The sequence below is a fragment of the Dama dama genome, chromosome X (assembly GCF_033118175.1).
Source record: "Dama dama isolate Ldn47 chromosome X, ASM3311817v1, whole genome shotgun sequence".
Lineage (NCBI taxonomy): Eukaryota > Metazoa > Chordata > Mammalia > Artiodactyla > Cervidae > Dama > Dama dama.
Genome location: NC_083714.1, coordinates 104,404,851 through 104,426,495, shown reverse-complemented (window position 1 = coordinate 104,426,495; position 21,645 = coordinate 104,404,851). Strand labels below are relative to the sequence as shown.

General features: G+C 40.2%; 1 protein-coding gene across 9 annotated transcripts in view; it reads left to right on the top strand.

Annotated features, from left to right (window-relative positions):
• The window catches only part of HEPH (hephaestin), a 143,291-nt gene extending 139,943 nt beyond the window's left edge, over positions 1-3,348 (top strand). For 3 of the 9 annotated variants that reach the window (XM_061136812.1, XM_061136811.1, XM_061136813.1), the window contains one exon: positions 184-455. In XM_061136812.1, coding sequence (XP_060992795.1) covers positions 184-422 — 239 coding nt within the window. In that variant the 3' untranslated portion in view covers positions 423-455. Of the gene's footprint in view, positions 1-183; positions 464-2,393 lie in introns of those variants that run through there. The other 6 variants (XM_061136807.1, XM_061136809.1, XM_061136808.1 and 3 more) reach the window with 6 other exon arrangements.
• The last annotated feature ends 18,297 nt before the right edge of the window (positions 3,349-21,645 follow it).

The window sequence follows — 21,645 nt, the reverse complement described above, 5'->3', positions numbered from 1 at the left end:
TGACTTTTGGGACCAGCCATTTCTACACTTCAAGAAAACAGAGATTCTTGTCCTATCTAGGCTAGGTTCAAATAATTATTTTACTTTCTTCCTCATTTGTATCTAAACTGAGAAATATTCAGAAAGTTATGAAGGTCTAGATCAGATGTTAGAGATCTTCAGTTCAGTCTGGAAATTTTTCAGCTCTATTTGGAAAACACCTGATGACCTGCCTGGGCTTCCCAGGGGACTCAGTGGTAAAGAATTTGCCTGACAGTGCAGGAGATGCCGGTTCAATCCTTGGTCTGGTAAGATCCCTTGGAGAAGAAAATGGCAACCCACTCAAGTACTCTTGCCTGGAAAAACTCCATGGACAGAGAAGCTTGGAGGGCTACAGTCTATGCGTCACAAAAGTTGGACACAACTTATTGACTGAACAATGATCTGCCTAAGTATCTTATAAACAGTCAACCAGGAAACTAGGGTATGTTCTCCAGGGGTTAGGGGGTGGAAAGGTGAAGCAGAGAAAGCAGAGTGCCATATATATATATATATGTGTGTGTATGTATATACATATTTTCAGGCTTCCCTGGTTACTCAGACAGTAAAGAATCTGCTCACAATGTAGGAGACCTGGGTTCAATCCCTGAGTCGGGAAGATCCCCTGGAGAAGGAAATGGCAACTCACTCCAGTATACTTGCCTAGGGAATTCCATGGACAAAAGAGCCTGGTGAGCTACAGTCCACAGGGTCACAAAGAGTCAGACATGACTAGGTGACTAACACACACACACACACACACACATACATGTTTTGTACATGCATTTGTATATACATTTGCACATACCAGTATGTACATACAAGCATACATCTTCATAAGCTTTTGCTTGTTTTAAAATGTTGAACAGTGAGAAAAACCCCTCAGAATTGGTGATCTATAGAAGTCCAATATTTTCTACATGAGAAACTGAGAGATGGAAAGTGATTTTTCCAAGGTCACAAGAGAAGTAAGTAAGTGGTGGAATGTGAACTCAAGACCAGGATGTTTCCCAGCTTCTGACTGAATTCATTTTATTACATCTTCTCTCAGTTCTGTAAGAATATTGATTCATCCAATTATACATTCATCAAACATATGCTGACTGCCAGAGACACCAAAATAATAAGACATAATCACTATTTTCAAGGAGATTCAAAGTAGAATGAGATACAGAAACAATAATTGTAGTTCTGGATACTATATATTATTTCTAAAGGTGGGGGAAATAGTAACAACTGATCAATCATTGTGCATTTGCTATCTTCCAAGAACTATGTTGAATATTTGTAAATATTAACTCAAACCTCACAATAAACATTTAAAATTAAGCATAGTTACTATCCTCATTTTATAAAAGAGGAGATAGAAATACAGAATTGAGGGTGGCTTGGGTCAATTGGTCCAAGCAAGTAAACTGTTGGATTACAAACAGTACAGGTGCTTTGGGCACACCAAATAGAAGACTATCATTTTTTTTTCTAAGTTGTGGGGTGTGCATTTTAATATTTTACATGAATATAACCAAAACTGAGACATGGACATTATTAATTGTCTAGCTGAATTGAAGAAAGCTTTGCTGAGACCTATAATGTTTAAGCTGGTGATAGAATGGCAAGGAAGAAGAAAAGTTGTTCAGGCGAATGAGCAGCATGAGAAAATCTTGAAAGCCTGAAAGAAGGCTCACCTATTCTGCAGAACAAGGAATTAGTTGTTATGGCTGAAGAGTAACAATTAAGAGTAGGATAGGTTAGAACCTGATTGTGAGAGTTGGAATGTCTGATTTGAGTCTGAGCTTTACTCCATGGGCTAATTGGGGATCATCAAAAGTTTATATGCCAGGAACTAAGAAAATTAGATATTTCACCTAGAAATATCAATATGACATCAGTGTTATGATGACTCAAACATGCAAGAGACCAGACAGAACAGTGGCAGGCTCTTATCATGGCCCAATTGTAAAAGTGAGTATTGATAAGCTAGATAACTAAGTCAAACTGCGTTTCAGGAGATTCTACCTACTGCTACTAGTTCTACTATCTGAAGCCATGCAAACCAATTCTTTTTTTGCTACATCATAAGCCTTTATATATTTTAAGAAGTATGTCAAGGCCCTTCTCACTCTGAGTCTTAGTTCCTTCAATGGGGACATTGGAGCTTCAGTGCTTCCTAAGGATTTTCTCAACTATGCCATTTTGTTACATTGATTCCCTGTAACTGAGTCTATCATCATTGACTGATCTTTTGAGGTTTAAGAACAGTTCTTCTATCCTATTTGAATGAGCTTATTTCTTCTCTTCCAGAGTTGATTATAAAATATGCCTTTTAAGAGTACTCTCCAGCCCATGGTTCCCATTTTCCTCTTGTTCTATTTCAGTAGCAATTCCCAGAGACATTGGAGAAGGCAATGTGAAAATGCTGGGCATGCAGATCTCTATAAAGGATATCGAGATGCTGACTTCTGTCTTGATTGTCATGGGTGTCATTCTCCTGCTCATTGCTCTGGTTCTTGGCGGTGTGGTGTGGTACCAGCATCGTCAGAGAAAGTTACGGCGCAACAGGAGGTCCATCCTGGATGACAGCTTCAAGCTTCTGTCTCTCAAGCAGTAACAGCTGGATCTTGGAACTGCCTATCTGGAATATACTCTCAGCAGGCTGTGGACTAGCAGCTGACATACATTTAAAGGGTATGGGTTGTAGAAAAAGCAGAGGAAGGAATCAAACTCATCTGAGTATTTCTTCACTTATTTATTTGTGTGGAAATTGTATTCTTTCTTTTTCTTTAGTTTCTTTGTTCCACTTGGGCACCTGGGGCTAAGTTCCCTAGAATCTCTTATCACAAATTTCAACAGCTAGATTACATCACCCACTGACAATTGGAAGATCTGGTAATTACTAAAAACGGAAACATTTTCTCACAAAGTGATGCCAAAAGTAAGGTTCATTAAGTTTATTAGGGTTCATTAACTTCATTAAGATTAAGTTGCTACTGCTTTCCAGAACTTAGGCAAGTTTATTCTGAACCGAGGCTAAGTGAGCTGTGACAATAATCCACATCTAAAGACTAAGAACATAGCGTAATGGGGAATGAGTAAGGTAGGATTTAAAGATCCAAATTGTATTTTTACTTTTCTTGAGAGTGGACCATTTTTGTTAAGTGGGTAAATGCAATATTGCTGTCAAGAGCAGCTACAACCTCTGGAGACAGAAACTCCTCAGGAAGCTAGTATTCCAAGTTCTTGGTACAGTTGCACTGAAGGGAATGTTGAGTTTCCTCTCCATGCTTTCATCAGAAGATTCTACATATTAAAGTGCTTGTTATGACACCGTAAGAGTGAACTTGTTGATTTTGATTGTCTCTGTGGTCTCTTGAAGGTTGTGACTGTTGCTGAAAGAGAGCACTCGGTGAGACTGGTGGAGGTGGTTAGGGGTGGGCATAGAATGGGTCTGCCTATCCTTTGTGGATGCTTCAAGTTTGTGTTTGGGAAGTGAAGAAGCTGTCCCAGAGGAGACCTCAAAATCCATAAGTGCCAAAAATATCCTAGATGCTAGGAAATGTTGCCAGAGGGAAATAGAAGACTAAAACTAGGTTCAAACCTTTACACTGGGCAAGGAGAGGACGGCACAGATCTAGTGAGCTCTTTTGGTAGCTGGGGATATGAGACATCTACTTGCAATTTTGGGGGCCTCTTAATAGGGTCGGGAAGATCCCCTGGAGAAGGAAATGGCAATCCACTCCAACACTCTTGCCTGGAAAATCCCATGGATGGGGTCGCAGAGTCCTTCCTCTGGTAATTTAAAGCAATATTCCTTTGTCACAACTTCAAGCCTCTCTAAAACCTTGGTCAGAGAACACAGAAAAGAGATAGAGTAGGGATGGGATAAGCTGGCCCATTCTTACTGTGGTATCCATTATACCATTTTACATGACAAATAGAGAATGGGAGAAGCATCAGGACAGTGAAAACAATAACTGAAATGCATTGTGCTTTATATTTTACAAAGCATCTAATACCTAATTGCATTTGACTTCCATTAGTTCTATCAGGGTGACATTTTTCCTGTACTTTTAAGCAATCAAATGATAAGAGAAAGTGATTTTTACCTCAGGCCATTCAGCTAAAAATTGAGTGAGGATTCAAGCCTTGGTCTATTTAAATCCAAATATCTGCTTCATCCTTCTGTATCATGGGAAGTCCACTAATCTCCATCATTCATTATCCATATTGAATCCAACTTCTCTCTTTCTGTCTTTCCAGCAAACTTATCTGCCAAGTTAGCAACCCTTTGAAGATTAAGTGTAGAAACCCACAGAAATGGTGTTGCGTTGCTAAATAATGTTGAAAGTTGGATGGTAAAACACAGGCCAGAGTCTATCATTCATCTTGGTTTACTATGATCAATGGCTTTGTGACAGGTTTTACTGGAAATCTCAGAAACAGATTGGGGGTAAAGGTGGGAGAATATTTGGACTGTTAGTGATAAAATCAAATTAGGGTATTTTAGCCATTGCATAATCAATGGAATTAACAACAGAACTCTGTTGGTGTACTGTTATCATGAAGGTTATTGAAAACCCAGTCCACTCTGGGAACTCTACTCAATTATTAGCTGTAATTTGTATGCAGCTGGAAGGTTGTTATCTTGGTCTCAGTCATGAATCTGAGACTGAGAGGGTAACAGGCAGGAAGGCCAGGGGTCTCCAAACAGAGGAAATAGGCTGCAAGTGCCAGACATTTTTATCTCTCTTAAGCGGTAGGAGGAAACAAACCAGCGATATATTTTTTCTTCTCTATATAAATTTAAAAGGAGGTTTCTCTTAAAATGCTGTGTTGCCATGACACCTGGTTTCACCTGAAGCTAACTACTCTCAAACCTTGAGTTAACCAATACATTTCTTTTTCTTATGGAAATGTTGTCTTAAGCTATGTTAATGTACCCCAGACTCTATCTTCAAGTTGGTTCCGCCAAACAGCCTAACCTACTTACTCAGATATTTTTCCCTAATCTATGTAAATGAAACTATTTGTTGGTAATCTGCCCTTCTACAAGATTCAAGTCAATCGTTTTATGGCCAGGGATGAATTATCTGGTGCCATTCTAAATTCTAAGACATTCTTTTCTTTTCATTAACAGACTGTGAGTGACTATATTACCTACAGCTAAAGACTAGGAGGGGGGGTATTCTTTCTGCCCCCTTCTGATGCCTATGTCAGAAGCTTTCTCTATCTCCTTTATACTTTAATAAAACTTTATTACACAAAATCTCTGAGCGATCCAGCCTCGTCTCTGGCCCTGGATTGAATTCGTCTCCTCCGGAGGCCAAGAATCCCGGCGTCTTATCGTTCAGCAACAACCTTTCAAGACAAAGAGAAATAGGTGGGATGGAGATACATTTCTTCTGAGTGTGTAATCCTGCTCCAGATTGAGGAATATAAGCTAAAGTCCATATATTTCAGAAAGGGATACATTTTTTATTTTTTTGTGGTGGGTTTGCTCCTTGTGGGGATGGAGATGTTTTTGACAATTAAGTGGCACTTCCATCCATTCAATTGCTCAAGTCAAAAATCCCCAAAGCCTGCACATCAGTAAATCTTGTTTGTTTTTCCTACAAAATAACTTTAATTTGTTCATTTGTTTCTATCTCCACTGCTACTACCCCAGACTAAAGCACAGCCATCTGTTACCTGGACTTGTGTGGTATCCTCCTTGCCTCACATTCACTCTGTGTGTGTGCTAAGTCACTTCAGTTGTGTCTGACTCTGTGAAAACCTATGGACTATAGCCCTCTGGACTTCTCTGTCCATGAAATTCTCCAGGCAAGAATACTGGAGTGAGCTGTCATGCCCTCCTCTAGGGGATCTTCCTGACCCAGGGTTTGAACCTGTGTCACAGAAAACTGATGGTTGAAAAGCATAAATTGGACTTCCAGTTTAGATGAGCTACCATAGACATCTCTCTCTGGTGATAAATAAACACTGGAAATTAAAAAAAAATGATATAAGGACTAAAAAAGATAGAAAAGAAGAAGGCAGCCTGGAGGAGAACAGAGAAGCACAGTAACAAGGCATCTTTGCAGCTCCCCCCCCCCAAAAAAAAAAAAAAAATTCTAGTGACAACCCCAGGTGGATTTGGGGACTCTGGAATGAGGGACTGGGGAGGAGCCTTGCTTAAGTCAAGTAGTCTTGGAAATTGCTCTTCATCTCTATTGGCCAGAGACTCCCCTCCTCCAATTAGACATGGGAAAGAAACAGTAAGGGGAATCTCAACATAGCAAGTTTCAGCCCAAGAAGTACTCTTTGTGCCTGAAAGATGTAGAATCCCTTTTCCTACTCAGAGACTATAAGTAGCTCTGGCAGAGATCAACAGGAGCCTTAGTGACACCAGAGAAACCAAGCAAAATAGAAAAGTAAAGCAAAGTCTGTGAAAGTTGCATAGCCATTTTAACACAAAATCATGCCAGTACTTGTGCTAAACACAAACAGAGTTATTGCCTCATAAAATAGATTGTTTTAATATGGTTCAGAGGTCCATGATACCAAGAGCCAGGAAAATCACAACTTAAATGAGAAAAGAAAATGTATTTTATGGGTATCCTCTCTGTGGGCTGTGTGTGTCCTGTTATGGTGGGTCTGATTACTGTGAGGACACTGGTAGGTGGGACTCTTCTCTTGTCCAGTTGGTTGCCAGGCACTGTCTTGTGCAGGGTCTTTGAGCCACTTGTGGACAAGGCCATGTCCTGGTATGGCTCTGTTCACAGTCAGGGGGTCCAGGTCTTGACAATGAGCCACAGACAGGTTGTGGCCATGTCACAGGGTAACTGGCTACTAAGCCCCAGGAGGATCTCAGAGCTAGTGCTGATCCACCAGTGTGTATGGCCAGGTCCCAGGATGGCTGACTCTGGTGTCACGAATCCCAGAAAAAATGTTGATTGGCTGCTGGGTAGGGCCAGGCCCAGGATATCCTGGGTACTATTGGCCTGCTAGAGAATGGGGTGGATATTGACACAGCTAGATGAAAGCCTGCTGAAGTCCCAGGGCTGGTGCTCATACACAAGTAGTGAAGCTAGATCCTGGGTCTAGTGCTGGTCAACTGACTTTCAGACTGCAGCCTCAGGTCCCTGGCTAAAGCCAGGGTTTCCCAGAGATGGTGTTGGCCCACTGGTGTCCAGTTCCAGGGCACATGATGACCCAGGGCAAATGATAACACACTGGTGGATAGAGCTAGGGATTTAAGTCACTCTCTGCAGGGTCCTGGTAGTCCTGGAGTTGGTATAGGTAGATGGATAGGGCGAGGTACCAGGGAATCCTTGGGCTGGTGCCAGGCTACTGGTGATTACACTGTGTCTTATCACAGCTGCCTGCAGGGCCTTATTGATCCAAGGGATAGTGCCTGCCTGCTGGTGGGTGAGGCCTGGTGCCAAGTTTAGTACCAGCATTCAGTTCAGTTCAGTCACTCAGTCGTGTCCGACTCTTTGTGACCCCATGAATCGCAGCATGCCAGGCCTCCCTGTCCATCACCAACTCCCGGAGTTTACTCAAACTCATGCCCATCAAGTCGGTGATGCCATCCAGCCATCTTATCCTCTGTTGTCCCCTTCTTCTCCTGCCCCCAATCCTTGCCAGCATCGGGGTCTTTTCCAATGAGTCAACTCTTCGCATGAGGTGGCCAAAGTATTGGAGTTTCAGCTTCAGCATCAGTCCTTCCAATGAATACCCAGGACTGATTTTCTTTAGGATAGACTGGTTGGATCTCCATGCAGGCCAAGGGACTCTCAAGAGTCTTCTCCAATACCACAGTTCAAAAGCATCAATTTTTCAGCACTCAGCTTTCTTCACAGTCCAATTCTTACATCCATACATGACCACTGGAAAAACCATAGCCTTGACTAGATGGACCTTTGTTGTCAAAGTAATGTCTCTGCTTTTCAATATGCTATCTAGGTTGGTCATAACTTTCCTTCCAAGGAGTAAGCGTCTTTTAATTTCATGGCTGCAGTCACCATCTGCAGTGATTTTGAAGCCCCCAAAAACAAAGTCTGACACTGTTTCCACTGTCTCCCCATCTATTTCCCATGAGGTGATGGGACCAGATGCCATGATCTTAGTTTTCTGAATGGTGAGCATTAAGTCAACTTTTTCACTCTCCTCTTTCAATTTCATCAAGAGGCTCTTTAGTTCTTCTGCACTTTCTGCCATAAGGGTGGTGTCATCTGCATATCTCAAGTTATTGATATCTCTCCCGGCAATCTTGATTCCAGCTTGTGCTTCTTCCAGCCCAGCGTTTCTCATGATGTACTCTGCATATAAGTTAAATAAGCAGGGTGACAATATACAACCTTGATGTACTCCTTTTCCTATTTGGAACCAGTATGTTGTTCCATGTCCAGTCCTAACTGTTGCTTCCTGACCTGCATACAGGTTTCTCAAGAGGCAAGTCAGGTGGTCTGGTATTCCCTCTCTTTCAGAATTTTCCACAGTTTATTGTGATCCACACAGTCGAAGGCTTTGGTGTAGTCAATAAAGCAGAAATAGATGTTTTTTCTGGAACTCTCTTGCTTTTTCGATGATCCAGAGGATATTTGCAATTTGATCTCTGGTTCCTGTGCCTTTTCTAAAACCAGCTTGAACATCTGGAAGTTCTCGGTTCACATATTGCTGAAATCTGGCTTGGAGAATTTTGAGCATTACTTTACTAGCGTGTGAGATGAGTGCAATTGTGCAGTAGTTTGAGCATTCTTTGGGATTGCCTTTCTTAGGGATTGGAATGAAAACGGACCTTTTCCAGTCCTGTGACCACTGCTGAGTTTTCCAAATTTGCTGGCATATTGAGTGCAGCACTTTCACAGCATCATCTTTCAGGATTTAAAATAGCTCAACTGGAATTCCATCACATCCACTAGATTTGTTCATAGTGTTGCTTTCTAAGGCCCACTTGACTTCACATTTCAGGATGTCTGGCTCTAGGTGAGTGATCACACCATTGTGATTATATGGGTTATGAAGATCTTTTTTGTACAGTTCTTTGTATTCTTGCCACCTCTTCTTAATATTTTCTGCTTCTGTTAGGTCCATACCATTTCTGTCCTTTATCAAACACATATTTGCGTGAAATGTTCCCTTGATATCTCTAATTTTCTTGAAGAGATCTCTAGTCTTTCCCATTCTATTGTTTTCCTCTATTTCTTTGCATTGATCACAGAGGAAGGCTTTCTTATCTCTCCTGGCTATTATTTGGAACTCTGCATTCAAATGGGAATATCTTTCCTTTTCTCCTTTGTTTTTTGCTTCTTTTTTTTCACAGTTCTTTGTAAGGTCTCCTCAGACAGCCATTTTGCTTTTTTGCATTTCTTTTCCATGGGGATGGTCTTGATCCCTGTCTCCTGTACAATGTCACAAATCTCCGTCCATAGTTCATCAGGCACTCTGTCTATCAGATCTAGTCCCTTAAATCTATTTCTCACTTCCATTGTATAGTCAGAGGGGATTTGATTTAGGTCATACCTGAATGGTCTAGTGGTTTTCCCTACTTTCTTTAGTTTAAGTGCCAGCATCCTGGTTGGCAAAATTGATCCTGGGGTATCCTGCTATGGGACCTAGAGCTTCTGGAGCTGAAGTTGTCCCACTGGTGGGTGATGCCAGGACTCAGGGGATCCTGTGGCTTGTGCCCATTCCTTGGTGGATGATGCTGGGTTCCAGGTATAGTAATGATCCACTGGTGGTGGAGGGGGTCATTCCTGGGTCCTCTGGTGGGTGAGTCCAATTCTGGAAAGGCTTGATGTTGAGGATCCTACAGAAGCTGACCTGCTGGTGAGTAGGCCTGGGTTGCTACTCAGCTAGCTGCCTGACCTAGAGTGTCCCAGACCTGGTGCCAAATGGTTGGAGGGCAGGGCTAGGATCCAGCACTAGTAAGCAACAGGGAGGATTCCAAAATGGTACTTACCAAAACCAGTGTGCTCTTGTTATGATGTGTGTGTATATTAGTCACTCTGTCATGTCTGACTCTTTGCAATTCCATGGAATGTAGCCCACCAGGCTCCTCTGTCCATGGAGATCTCCAGGCAAGAATACTGGAGTGGGTTGTCATTCCCTTCTCCAGGGGATTTTCCCAACCCAGGGATTGAACCCAGATCTCCTGCATCACAGGCAGATTATTTACCAACTAAGCCACCAGGGAAACCCTCTTGTTATGATGAGTTCCCATAAATTGCTGCTGCCAGTGTCAATGTCTTCAGGGTGAGTTTCAACAATCTCCTGCCTCTCTAAGCAGTTCCTGCAAATCAGTAAGTAGACCTGACCTAGGTACCTTTTAAATTACTTATTCTGATCTGGATATTAGAACATGTGAAATTTTGTGTGTGTCCTTTAAATGTGGAGTCTCCGTTTCCCATAGCCCCTTTTCTCTCCCAAAAGTAAGTCCTACTGGCCTTCAAAATAAAATGTTCTATGGGTCATCTTATTGGTACAGGACTGGTTCAGCTGGAGAGCCCTGTGTGGCTCATGCCCTTAAGCCTTGGGAAGAACCACTTCAATTGTGCTTATCCTCCTTTTATGATCATCTACCAGGGAATATGGGTCCCAATTATATATTAAAACAGGCTGTCTTTCCTACTCATCTTGTTGTGATCCATTATTTACATCTTTAGCTGTAGCAGATCTTTTCTGCTAGTCTTTGGGGTTGCTCTCATAGATAGTTGTTCTATAAATAGTTGCAATTTCATTATGCCCATTGAAGGAGGTGAGATCAGGGTCTTCCTAGTCAGCCACCTTGGCCATACCTCCATCCAATCTCTTGTTACAATTTGTAAAAAAAAAAATTAAGACACTGTGTTAGATACCATTTTCCAGTACAGAAGGCAATTATAACTAAAGTGCTCTGAAAGCAAATGGAAGAACCAGATAACTGGGAGGGATCAGGAGGAATATCAAAGAGAATATATCTCGGCTGAATCTTGAAGGATGAGGAGAAACTTAGTAGATAGGTGAAAAAACATTCCAGGTCAGACCAAGAGAGGACTTGAGAATGTACTATATCTTTAGAATGCAATATAAAATTCAAATTATAACAAGTCTAATGGAGAAACACTGCTTTTTCCCACTAAATGTGCTCTTCATCAATTGTATCCCATTTCAGCAAATATCACCATCAGTAAAGCTATTAAATGTGGAAACTTGAGTCATCCTTCAGCCCTCCCTATCTTTCACTTTTGACTTCCAATCTAAACATAATTTCTACCAGTTGTATATTAAAAATATATCCAAAACCAATCTATTTTTAAAAATTCTACACCCCACCTAAGTACAAGCCACTATCACCTTTCAACTGAACAAATATAATAGCCCCTTCCCTGTTAATACTTTTAGCCTTGCATTGCCACTATTCATCCTTTCTACAGCAAACTGTGAGATCTTATAAAAGTATAGTTTGGATAATATCACTCCCATTCTTAAATTTATTTTTAATTAGATTATAATTACTTTCCAGTGTTGTGTTGGTTTCTGCCATACAACATCACAAATCACTCATAACTATGTGTATATATAATATCCCTTTCCTCTTGAGGCTCTCCACCCATCCCCCAATCTTGACCCTCTAGGTCATCAGAGAGTGCCTGGCTGGGCTCACTGTGTTATAGCAACTTTCCACTAGCTATCTATTTTCCACATGGTAGTGTATATATAGGGCTTCCCAGGTGGCTCAGTGGTAAATAATCCACCTGGCAATACAGGAGATGAGGGAGATGCAGTTTTAATATTTGGGTTGGGAAGATCTCCTGGAGGAAGAAATGTCAACCCACTCCAGTATTCTTGCCTGAAAACCCCATGGACAGAGGAACCTGGTGGGCTACACTCCATGGGGTTGCAAAGAGTCAGGCACAACTTAGTGACTAAGCAGTCACAGTGTACATATGTCACTGCTACTTTCTCAATTTATCCTACACTCTCCTTCCCCTGTTGTGTCCACAGGTCCTTTCTCTACATCTCTATCTCCATCTTTCCCTTGCAAATAAGTTCACCAGTACTATCTGCCTAGATTCCATATATATGAGTTAATATATGATATTTGTTTTTTCTTTTTTCTGACTTACTTAACTGCATAAAAGGTTCTAGGTTTATTCACCTCATTTCAACTGACACAAATTCATTTATTTTTGAGGCTGAGTTATGTTCCACTGTATGCATGTAGCAAAACTTCCTTACCCATTCATGCTCTGTTGATGGACATCCAGGTTGGTTCCTTTTTCTGGCTATTGTAAATTGTGCTGCAGTGAACACTGGAGTACATGTGTCTTTTTCTATTAAAGTTTCTTCAGGGTATATTCCCAGTAGTGGTATTGCTGGGTTATATGGTACTTTTATTTCCAGTTTTTTAAAGTCATCTCTATACTGTTTTCCATAGTAGCTGTATCAACTTATATCCTCACCACAGTGTAAGAGGGTTCTCTTTTCTCCACATCCTTTCCAACACTTATTGTTTATAGACTTTTTGATAATGGCCATTCTGACCAGTGTGAGATGATAGCTCAGGTTTTTAATTTGATGGTTTCTCATTTCTTGAAGTAGGCTTGTATTGCTATAAACTTCCTTGTTAGCACTACTTTTGCTGCATCCCAGATCCCCTAGAGGAGGGCATGACAACCCACTCCAGTATTCTTGCCTGGAAAATCCCATGGACAGAGGAGCCTAGCAGGATATAGTCCATAGTGTTGCAAAGAGCTGGACATGCCTGAAACAACTTAATATGCATATATTTTGGATTGTAGTGTAGTATCATTTGTTTCTAGGTATTATTTTTCCTCCTTGATTTATTCAGTGACCTCTTGTTCATTTACAAGTATATTGTTTGACTTCCATTTGTTTGTATTTTTTACAATTATTTTTCTAGTAATTGATATTTAATCTCATAGTTTTGTTGTCATAAAAATAATGTCTGTTGCTGTTCTTCAGTCACTCATTCATATCCAATTCTTTGCAAACCCAAGCACTGCAGCATGCCAGGTATCTCTGTCCTTCACTATCTCCCAGAGTTTGCTCAAACTCATATCCATTGAGTCAATGAGGCCATCCAACCATCTCATCCTCTGCTGCCCCCTTCTCCTCCTACCCTCAATCTTTCCCAACATCAGGGTCTTTTCCAATGAGTCAGCTCTTTGCATAAGATGGCCAAAATACTAGAGCTTCAGCTTCAGCATCAGTCTTTCCAATGAATATTCAGGCTTGATTTCCTTAAGGATTGACTGATTTGACCTTGCTGACTCTTGCTCTCAAGAGTCTTCTCCAGCAGTACAATTCAAAGTTATCAATTCTTCAGCTGTTGGTCTTCTTTATGGTCCAACTTTCACATCTGTACATAACTATTGGAAAAAAACATAGCTTAGACTATATGGACCTTTGACAGCAAAGTGATGTCTCTGCTTTCTAATACACTATCTAGCTTTGTCATAGCTTTTCTTTCAAGGAGGAGGCATCTTTTATGTTAGAAAGGCTTGATTTGTGACTCAAGATGCAGTCTCTCCTGGAGAATGTTCTCTGTGTGTTTGAGAAAACAACTGTATTTGCTGCTTTGGAATAGAATGCCCTGTAGGTATCAATTAGGTGAATCTGTCTAATGTGTCATTTAAGGCTTTTGTTTCTTTATTGATTATTTTTTGTCTGAATGATCTGTCATTTGGTGTGAATGACATGTTAAAGTCCCCCATTATTATTGTTTTACTCACAATTTCCCCTTTTATGGTTGATAGCACTTGCCTTATATATTGAGGTGTTCTTATGTTGAGTCCATATGTATTTATAGTTGTTATATCTTCCTCTGGGATTGATTCTTTGATTATTATGCAGTCTCCTTCCTTGTTGCTTGTAATAGTATTTATTTTAAAGTTTATTTTACCCAAAGTGAATATTTCTACTCCTACTTTCTGTTTATTTCCATTTGCATGAAATATTGTTACAGCCTTTAACTTTTAGTCTGTATGGGTCCCTAGATCTGAAGTGTGTCTCTTACAGCCAGCATATACATGGATCTTGTTTTGTACCCATTCATCCAGCCTGTGGCTTTTGATTGGAGTCTTTAGTCCATTTACACTTAAGATAATTAATGATAGGTATGATCCCATTACCACTTACTTCATTGTTTCATTTTTTTAAAGGTCTTTTCTTTCTCTTGTGTTTCCTGTCTTCAGAGGTTCCTTTAGCATTTGTTTTAAAGTTAGTTTACTGGTGCAGAATTCTCTTAACTTTAGCTTGCCTGTAAAAGTGATTGCTTTCTCTGTCAAATCTGAATGAGAACCTTTGAGAGTAGAATAATCTTGGTTGTAGGGTTTTTTTAATTTTTTCATTCATCAATTTAAGTATATCTTGCCACTCCCTTCTGACCTGCAGAGTTTCTGCTAAAAGATCAACTGTTAACTTTATCAATATTTCCTTTTATGTTATTTGTTGCTTCTTCCTTGCTGCTTTTCATATTTCTTCTTTCTGATTAATTTTTGTTAGTGTGATTAACATGTGTCTCAGTGTGTTTCTCTTAGGATTTATCCTATGTGGGACTCTATGGATTTCATGGACTTGGGTCACTATTTCCTTTCCCCAAAAACTTAGGAAAGTTTTTGACTATAATCTCCTCAGATTTTTTTCTCATACTCTTTCTTTTTTTCTTGTTGTTCTGGGACACCTATAATTTATATGTTGGTGTGCGTAATGTTGTCTCAGATGTCTCTGAGAATGTGCTAATTTCTTTTCATTCTTTTTTCTTGATTCTTCTCTGCTTCAGTTATTTCCATCATTCTATCTTCCAGGTTTACTGTACAAAAAAGATCCAAATGAATCAGATTGCTATGATGGTGTGGTCAGCCACCCAGAGCCAGACATTCTGGAGAGCTAAGTCAACTGGGCCTTAGGAAGCACTGCTGTTAACAAAGTTAGTGGATGCAATGGAATTCCAGTAGAACTATTCAAAACCCTAAAGGGTGATGCCATCAAGTTGTTTGCATTCAATATGTCAGCAAATCTTTAACACCAGCAGTGGCCACGAGACTGGAAAAGGTCAATTCTCATCCCAATTCCCAAGAAGGGTACTACTGAAGAATGTGCTAGCCATCAGATAATTGCACTCATCTCCCATGCTAGTAAGGTCATGCTTAAAACCCTGCATGCTTGGCTTCAGCATTGTGTGAACCAAAATCTTCTAGATGTCCAAGCTGGGTTTAGAAAAGGAACCAGAGATCAAATTCTCAACATTCACTGGATCATAGAGAAAGCTAGAGAATTCCAGGGGGGAAAAATACAAAACAAAAAACAACATCTATCTCTGTTTCATCGACTATGTGAAAGCCTTCGACTGTGTGGATCATAACAAACTGTGGAAAGGTCTTATAGAGAGGGGAATATCAGACCATCTTACCTGTCTCCTGAGAAACCTGTATTTGGGTCAAGAAGCTACAGTCAGAACCCCATATGGAACAACTTATTGGTTCAAGATTGAGAAAGGAGTACAACAGGGCTGTCTGTTGTCATCCCATTTGTTTCATCTATACACTGAGCACATAATGAGAAATGCCAGGCTGGATGAGTTTCAAGTTGGAATCAAGATAGGTAGAAGAAACATCAACAACCTCAGATATGCAGATGATACCACTCTAATGGCCCAAAGTGAAGAGGAACTAAAGAGCCTCTTGATGAGGGTAAAGGAGGAGAGTGAAAGAGCCAGCCTAAAACTAAATATTAAAACACACAAATAAACAAACTAAAGATAAGAAGATGGTGTAGGAGTAAGATGGGGAGATTGCCAGCCAGCTCACAAATATGTCAAAGGCTCATCAAGATATGGAATGACTCCTACAAAACAGCCTCTAGGTGACAGCAGAAGACCCCATGCCTCCAGGGGACAGGCTAAGCTCCCTGGAATGAGTAGGAAAGTGGATGGAGACATAAAAAGGGAAAAGACAGAGAATTTCTGGACTGGAGCTTGTGCCCCAAAGGAAGGAGGCAGTCCTAAAACAGGAAGAGGTCCCATGCACTGGGAACCTCCCTCACAGGCAGGCCCAAGGGGAAGCTGTGGAATCTCAGAAAGCTGGGCAAAGCAAGGACTTACAGGACAGAAAAAAAAAAAAAAAAAGAAAGCTGCACTTCTCATCCTGTAAACAGCTCATGAACTGTGGCCTCGACCACACGGTGGGGTCAGGAAATTGACAGGATCCCACAGAAACCCCACAGTACAGAGGGTGGTCCTAGAGTGCCCAGAACGACATGGCATATAAACTTTTCCAGTACACACAAACCTCTATGCACAGAGGGTGACCCGGGGTAGCAAGAGAAGCATGGCACACAAACCTGTCCAGTGCACACAAACTGGGCAGGCGGGGTACAGAGGACAGGTCCAGGGAGCCAAAAGAACGCATAAGTCCCATGACATAGAAGAAAGACTAGTTAGCCAAAACAAGTGTACACAAGCCCCAGGATGCAGAGGGAGGGCCCCTGGAGCAGAGACAAGTGAACACAAGACCCACGATAATAGAGGAGGTTGGGCCCAGTGAGCCAAGACAAGTGCACACAAGCCCTGTGATGCAGAGGGCACAATTGGGATGTCGAGAAAAGATCTACACAAGTCCCTACCTACGAAGCTTTGGCTTGCAGTGTAGGATGGGACCTGGGAAAAGAAGTACTGGGAAGACCCAGAGGAATCAGGTGGAGAGGGAGGTGGGAGGGGGGATCAGGATGGGGAATACATGTAACTCCATGGCTGATACATGTCAATGTATGACAAAACTCACTTCAGTATTGTAAAGTAATTAACCTCCAACTAATAAAATAAATGAAAAAAAGAAAAAAAGAAGTGCTGGCAAATATTCCAGGGACAAGTAGGGGGATGGTGACAGTGAAGATATGCTGATAGGGCCACTTTGAAAGGCCTATGGAAATAGACATGTCTAACACTGCCAAAAACAGGACTTCCCAAGACAGACTGAAACCATAGACAACCCAAAACCTACTATTGGACACTGCACTCACCATCAGAGACATGAGATCCAGCTCCATGAAGCAGAACATAGGCACAAGCTCCCCCAGTCAGGAAAACATCACAGGACATTAATCTGACTCCATGTATGGAGGCAGACTCCACAACTAAGAAGAACTATGATCTTGAGAACTATTTTTTTTTTCTTATAAATCACACTACATATCCCCCCTACACATTTCTATCTTCACATTAGCCTTTTGTGGTGCTGTAGAGCTTTCCTGTTTGTTTTTCTTGTTAAAAAATTTACTTTAAGGATTTTCTTTCCATTTTTCCTTTTCACACTTTTTGTGATTCTTCTAAATTTGTTTTTGACATATTCGACTACTTTTCTTATAGTTCTTTAGCAGCTGTAGCTATTCCTGTATATATGTAAATCTTATTCAATATGCCTATTTACCTTTGCTTTTTTTGTTTTCTTTTCTCTCTCTTAGTTTCCACCCTCTTTTCCACCCCTTCATTTTCTCTTTTCTTTCCCTTCTCCTATTCTTTCCTCTTTTTCTTCTCCCTTTTTTCCTTCTCTTTTTCTTTTTCACCAAATAAGTTAAATTGTTGAGCTGTCTTTGCTATATTCCCCAGTTGGTACACAGCTCAGGCTCAGTTTTCCAAACTGAGCATTAGCTAGCTCTGCTTATTTAGTCGATATCACTTTTGCTTTCCTTTGTTCACCAAGTCAATCTCATGTAATCTTTTTAATAGAATATGTTGGTTATAAATTGTGTGGAATTGTGAGTATATCCCCCATTGTTTCTGTAATTACCTTCTTGGTTTGCTTGATCTGCTCCCACTAAAACACAGGCACAAGTCACCCCTAACAAGAAGTGAACACAGACTGCTCAAACAACCTTTCCCTCCAAAGGCAAAGACTGAAAGGAAGAAGGAATACAACTCCAAAGCCTGAGAAAAGGAGACCTCAAGTGCAACAGGTTAGAAAAAGAAAGAGAGAGAGAAAAATACAACACAAATGAAAGAAGAAGGTAGAAACTCACAAGACCAAATAAATGAAGAGGAAATAAGCAATCCACCTGAAAAAAAAATCAGAAGAATGATAGTAAAGATGCTCCAAATATTTGAAAATAGAAAGGAGAAAATGTGAGAAACAATTAACACAGTTAGTACACTCCTCAAGGACATAGAAGAAATAAAGAATAAGCAAACAGAGATGAATAATGCAATTACTGAAATTAAAAATATGCTAAAAGGAACCAAGAGGAGAAGGACTGTGGCAGAATGGATAAGTGAGCTGGAAAATATAATTGTGGAAATAAATGCTGAAGAGCTAATAAAAAAAAAAAAAGCTCACACAATGATCAATCAGGTGTATTCCATGGATGCAAGGATTCTTCAACATATGCAAATCAATTAATGTGATACAACATAATAATAAATTTAAACATAAAAGCCATATGATCATCTCAATAGATGCAGAAAAAGGCTTTAACATACTTCGCCACCCATAAAAATGCTTTAAAAAATGGGTTAGAAGGAAACTACCTCAACATCAGTTCAGTTCAGTTCAGTCGCTCAGTCGTGTCCGACTCCTTGTGACCCCATGAATCGCAGCACGCCAGGCCTCCCTGTCCATCACAAACTCCCGGAGTTCACTCAAACTCATGCCCATCAAGTCGGTGATGCCATCCAGCCATCTTATCCTCTGTCGTCCCCTTCTCCTCCTGCCCCCAATCCCTCCCAGCATCAGAGTCTTTTCCAATGAGTCAACTCTTCGCATGAGGTGGCCAAAGTATTGGAGTTTCAGCTTCAGCATCAGTCCTTCCAATGAACACCCAGGACTGATCTCCTTTAGGATGGACTGGTCGGATCTCCTTGCAGTCCAAGGAACTCTCAAGAGTCTTCTCTAACACCATAGTTCAAAAGCATCAATTTGGCTTTTGGCTTTGGCATAGTCAATAAAGCAGAAATATATGTTTTTCTGGAAGTCTCTTGCATTTTCGATGATCCAGCAGATATTGGCAATTTGATCACTGGTTCCTCTGCCTTTTCTAAAACCAGATTGAACATCTGAAAGTTCTCGGTTCACGTATTGCTGAAGCCTGGCTTGGAGAATTTTGAGCATTACTTTACTAGCGTGTGAGATGAGTGCAATTGTGCAGTAGTTTGAGCATTCTTTAGTACAGACTATATATGATAAGCCCACAGCAAACATTATTCTCAATGGTGAAAAACTTAAACATTCCCCCTAAGATCAGGACCGAGACAAGGGTATCCACTCTCACCACTATTGTTCAACAGTTTTGGAAATCTTAGCTATGGCACTTAGAGACGAAAAAGAAGAAAAAAAAAAAAAAGGATACAGATCAGAAACAAAGAAGTAAAACTCTCACAGTTTGCAGATGACATGATACTGTACATAGAAATCCAAAAGAAACCATTGGAAAATTTGCTAAAGCTAATCAGTGAATTTAGCAAAGTCATCGGATGCAAGGTCAATACACAGAAATCACCTGTATTCCTATATACTAACAGTTAAAAATCAGAAAGAGAAATTAAGCAATCAATCCCATGCATCATTGCAACAAAAAGTAAATTATAAACTAGGAATAAACCTACCTAAGGAGACAAAAGAACTGTATATGGAAAATAATGACACTGATGAAAGAAATCAAAGATGACATAAACAGATGGAGAGATAGTCCATGTTCCTGGGTAGGAATAATCAATGTTGTGAAAATGACTATACTACCAAATGCAATCTACAGATTCAATGTGATTACTATCAAATTACCAATGACATTTTTCACAGAATTAGAACAAAGAATTCACAATTCATATGGAAACACAAAAGACCCCAGATAGTCAAAGCAGTCTTGAGAAAGAAGAATGGAGCTGGAGGAATCAACCTTCCTGACTTCAGACTATACTACAAAGCTACAGTCATCAAGACACTATGGTGCTGGCACAAAATCAGAAATATAGACCAAAAGAATGAGCTAGAAAGCCCAGAGATAAACCTATACTCCTATGGGTACCTTATTTATGAGAAAGGAGGCAAGAATATACAAATGGGCAAAGATAGACTTTTCAATAAGTGGTGTTAGGAAAATGGAACAGCTATACGCAAAAGAATGAAATTAGAGCACTTCCTAATGCCATACACAAAGATAACCTCAGAATAAATTAAAGACCTAAATGTAAGACCAGAAACTATAAAGCTCTTAAAGGAAAAGATAGGCAGAACACTCGATCATATTAATCAAAGCAAGATCTTCTATGGTCCCTCTCCTAGAGTAATGGAAATAAAAACAAAAGTAAACAAGTGGAACCTGCTTAAACTTAAAAGCTTTTGCACAGCAAAGGAAACTATAATCAAGGTGAAAAGACAACCCTCAGAATGGGGGAAAATAATAGCAAAGGAGACACCTAACAAATAATTAATTTCCACAATATACAAGCAGCTCATCCAACTTGATAGCTTATAGTGAACAATGTCAGATTTGTGATCTCCAAAGAAGAAGATTTAGTTTCAGGACCAGAGACCAGGCTTGACCACTCAGGGATCTTGTGTGGCAGAAGTTTTGTTATAGTGAAAAGGGATAGAAAAAGCTTCTGACATAGACATCAGAAGGGGGTCAGAGAGTGCCCCCCCTTGCTAGTCTCTAGCAAGAGAGCTATATACTTCTTAAAATTAGTTACTGCAATAAATCAAAAGAATGCCTCAAGGTTGTAAAAATTTTACCAGACCCACTCCAACAATTTATATTTTAAGATAATAGGATTAGAACTTAACAAGAGAAAGATTTTACCAGACCCACTCCCATAATATACTTTCTAAGATGTCAGGATTAGTCAGAAGATTTTCAGGAAGGAGAAACTGTCCTCAAGCAGGATACATTGGTGTTATATAATCCTTAGTACAGAGTTTAAACTGACTAGTTTGTTGTGTAATCATCAGTTTTGGGCTTAAAGAAAAAAAAAATTATGTGACTAAGACTAATGACTGTAGAGAAAAAAAAATATGTTTGTCCTGTCCTCCTCCTTGAGAATTCCAGACCCTTATCTCCTCCTCGAGAACCTCAGACCCCTCTCTCCTCCTTGGGGACCTCAGACTTCTTATCAACCTGCATAGAAATTGACTCTCTCAAACTCAATACCAGAAAAACAAACAACCCTGTCAAAAAGTGGGCAAAAGTCCTAAACACAAATTTCTCCCAAGAAGACATATAGATGCTAACAGGCACATGAAAAGAGTCTCAACATTGCTCATTATTAGAGAAATGCAAATAAAAATTACAATGAGATACAATCTCATTGCAGTCAGAATGCCCATCATAAAAATGTCTACAAACAATAAATGATGGAGGTGTGAAGAAATGGGAACCTTCTTGCATTGCTGGCTGGAATGTAATTTGATACAGCCACTATGGAAGATGGTATGGAGATTCCTTATAAAACTAGGAATAAAACCACCATATGACTGAGCAATCCCACTCCTAGGCATATACCCTGAGGAAACCAAAATTGAAAAAGACACATATACCCCAATGTTCATTGCAGTGCTATTTACAATAGCTAGAACATGGAAGTAACCTAGATGTCCATTGACAAATGAATGGATAAAGAAGCTGTGGTACATATATAAAATGGAATGTTACTTAGCCATA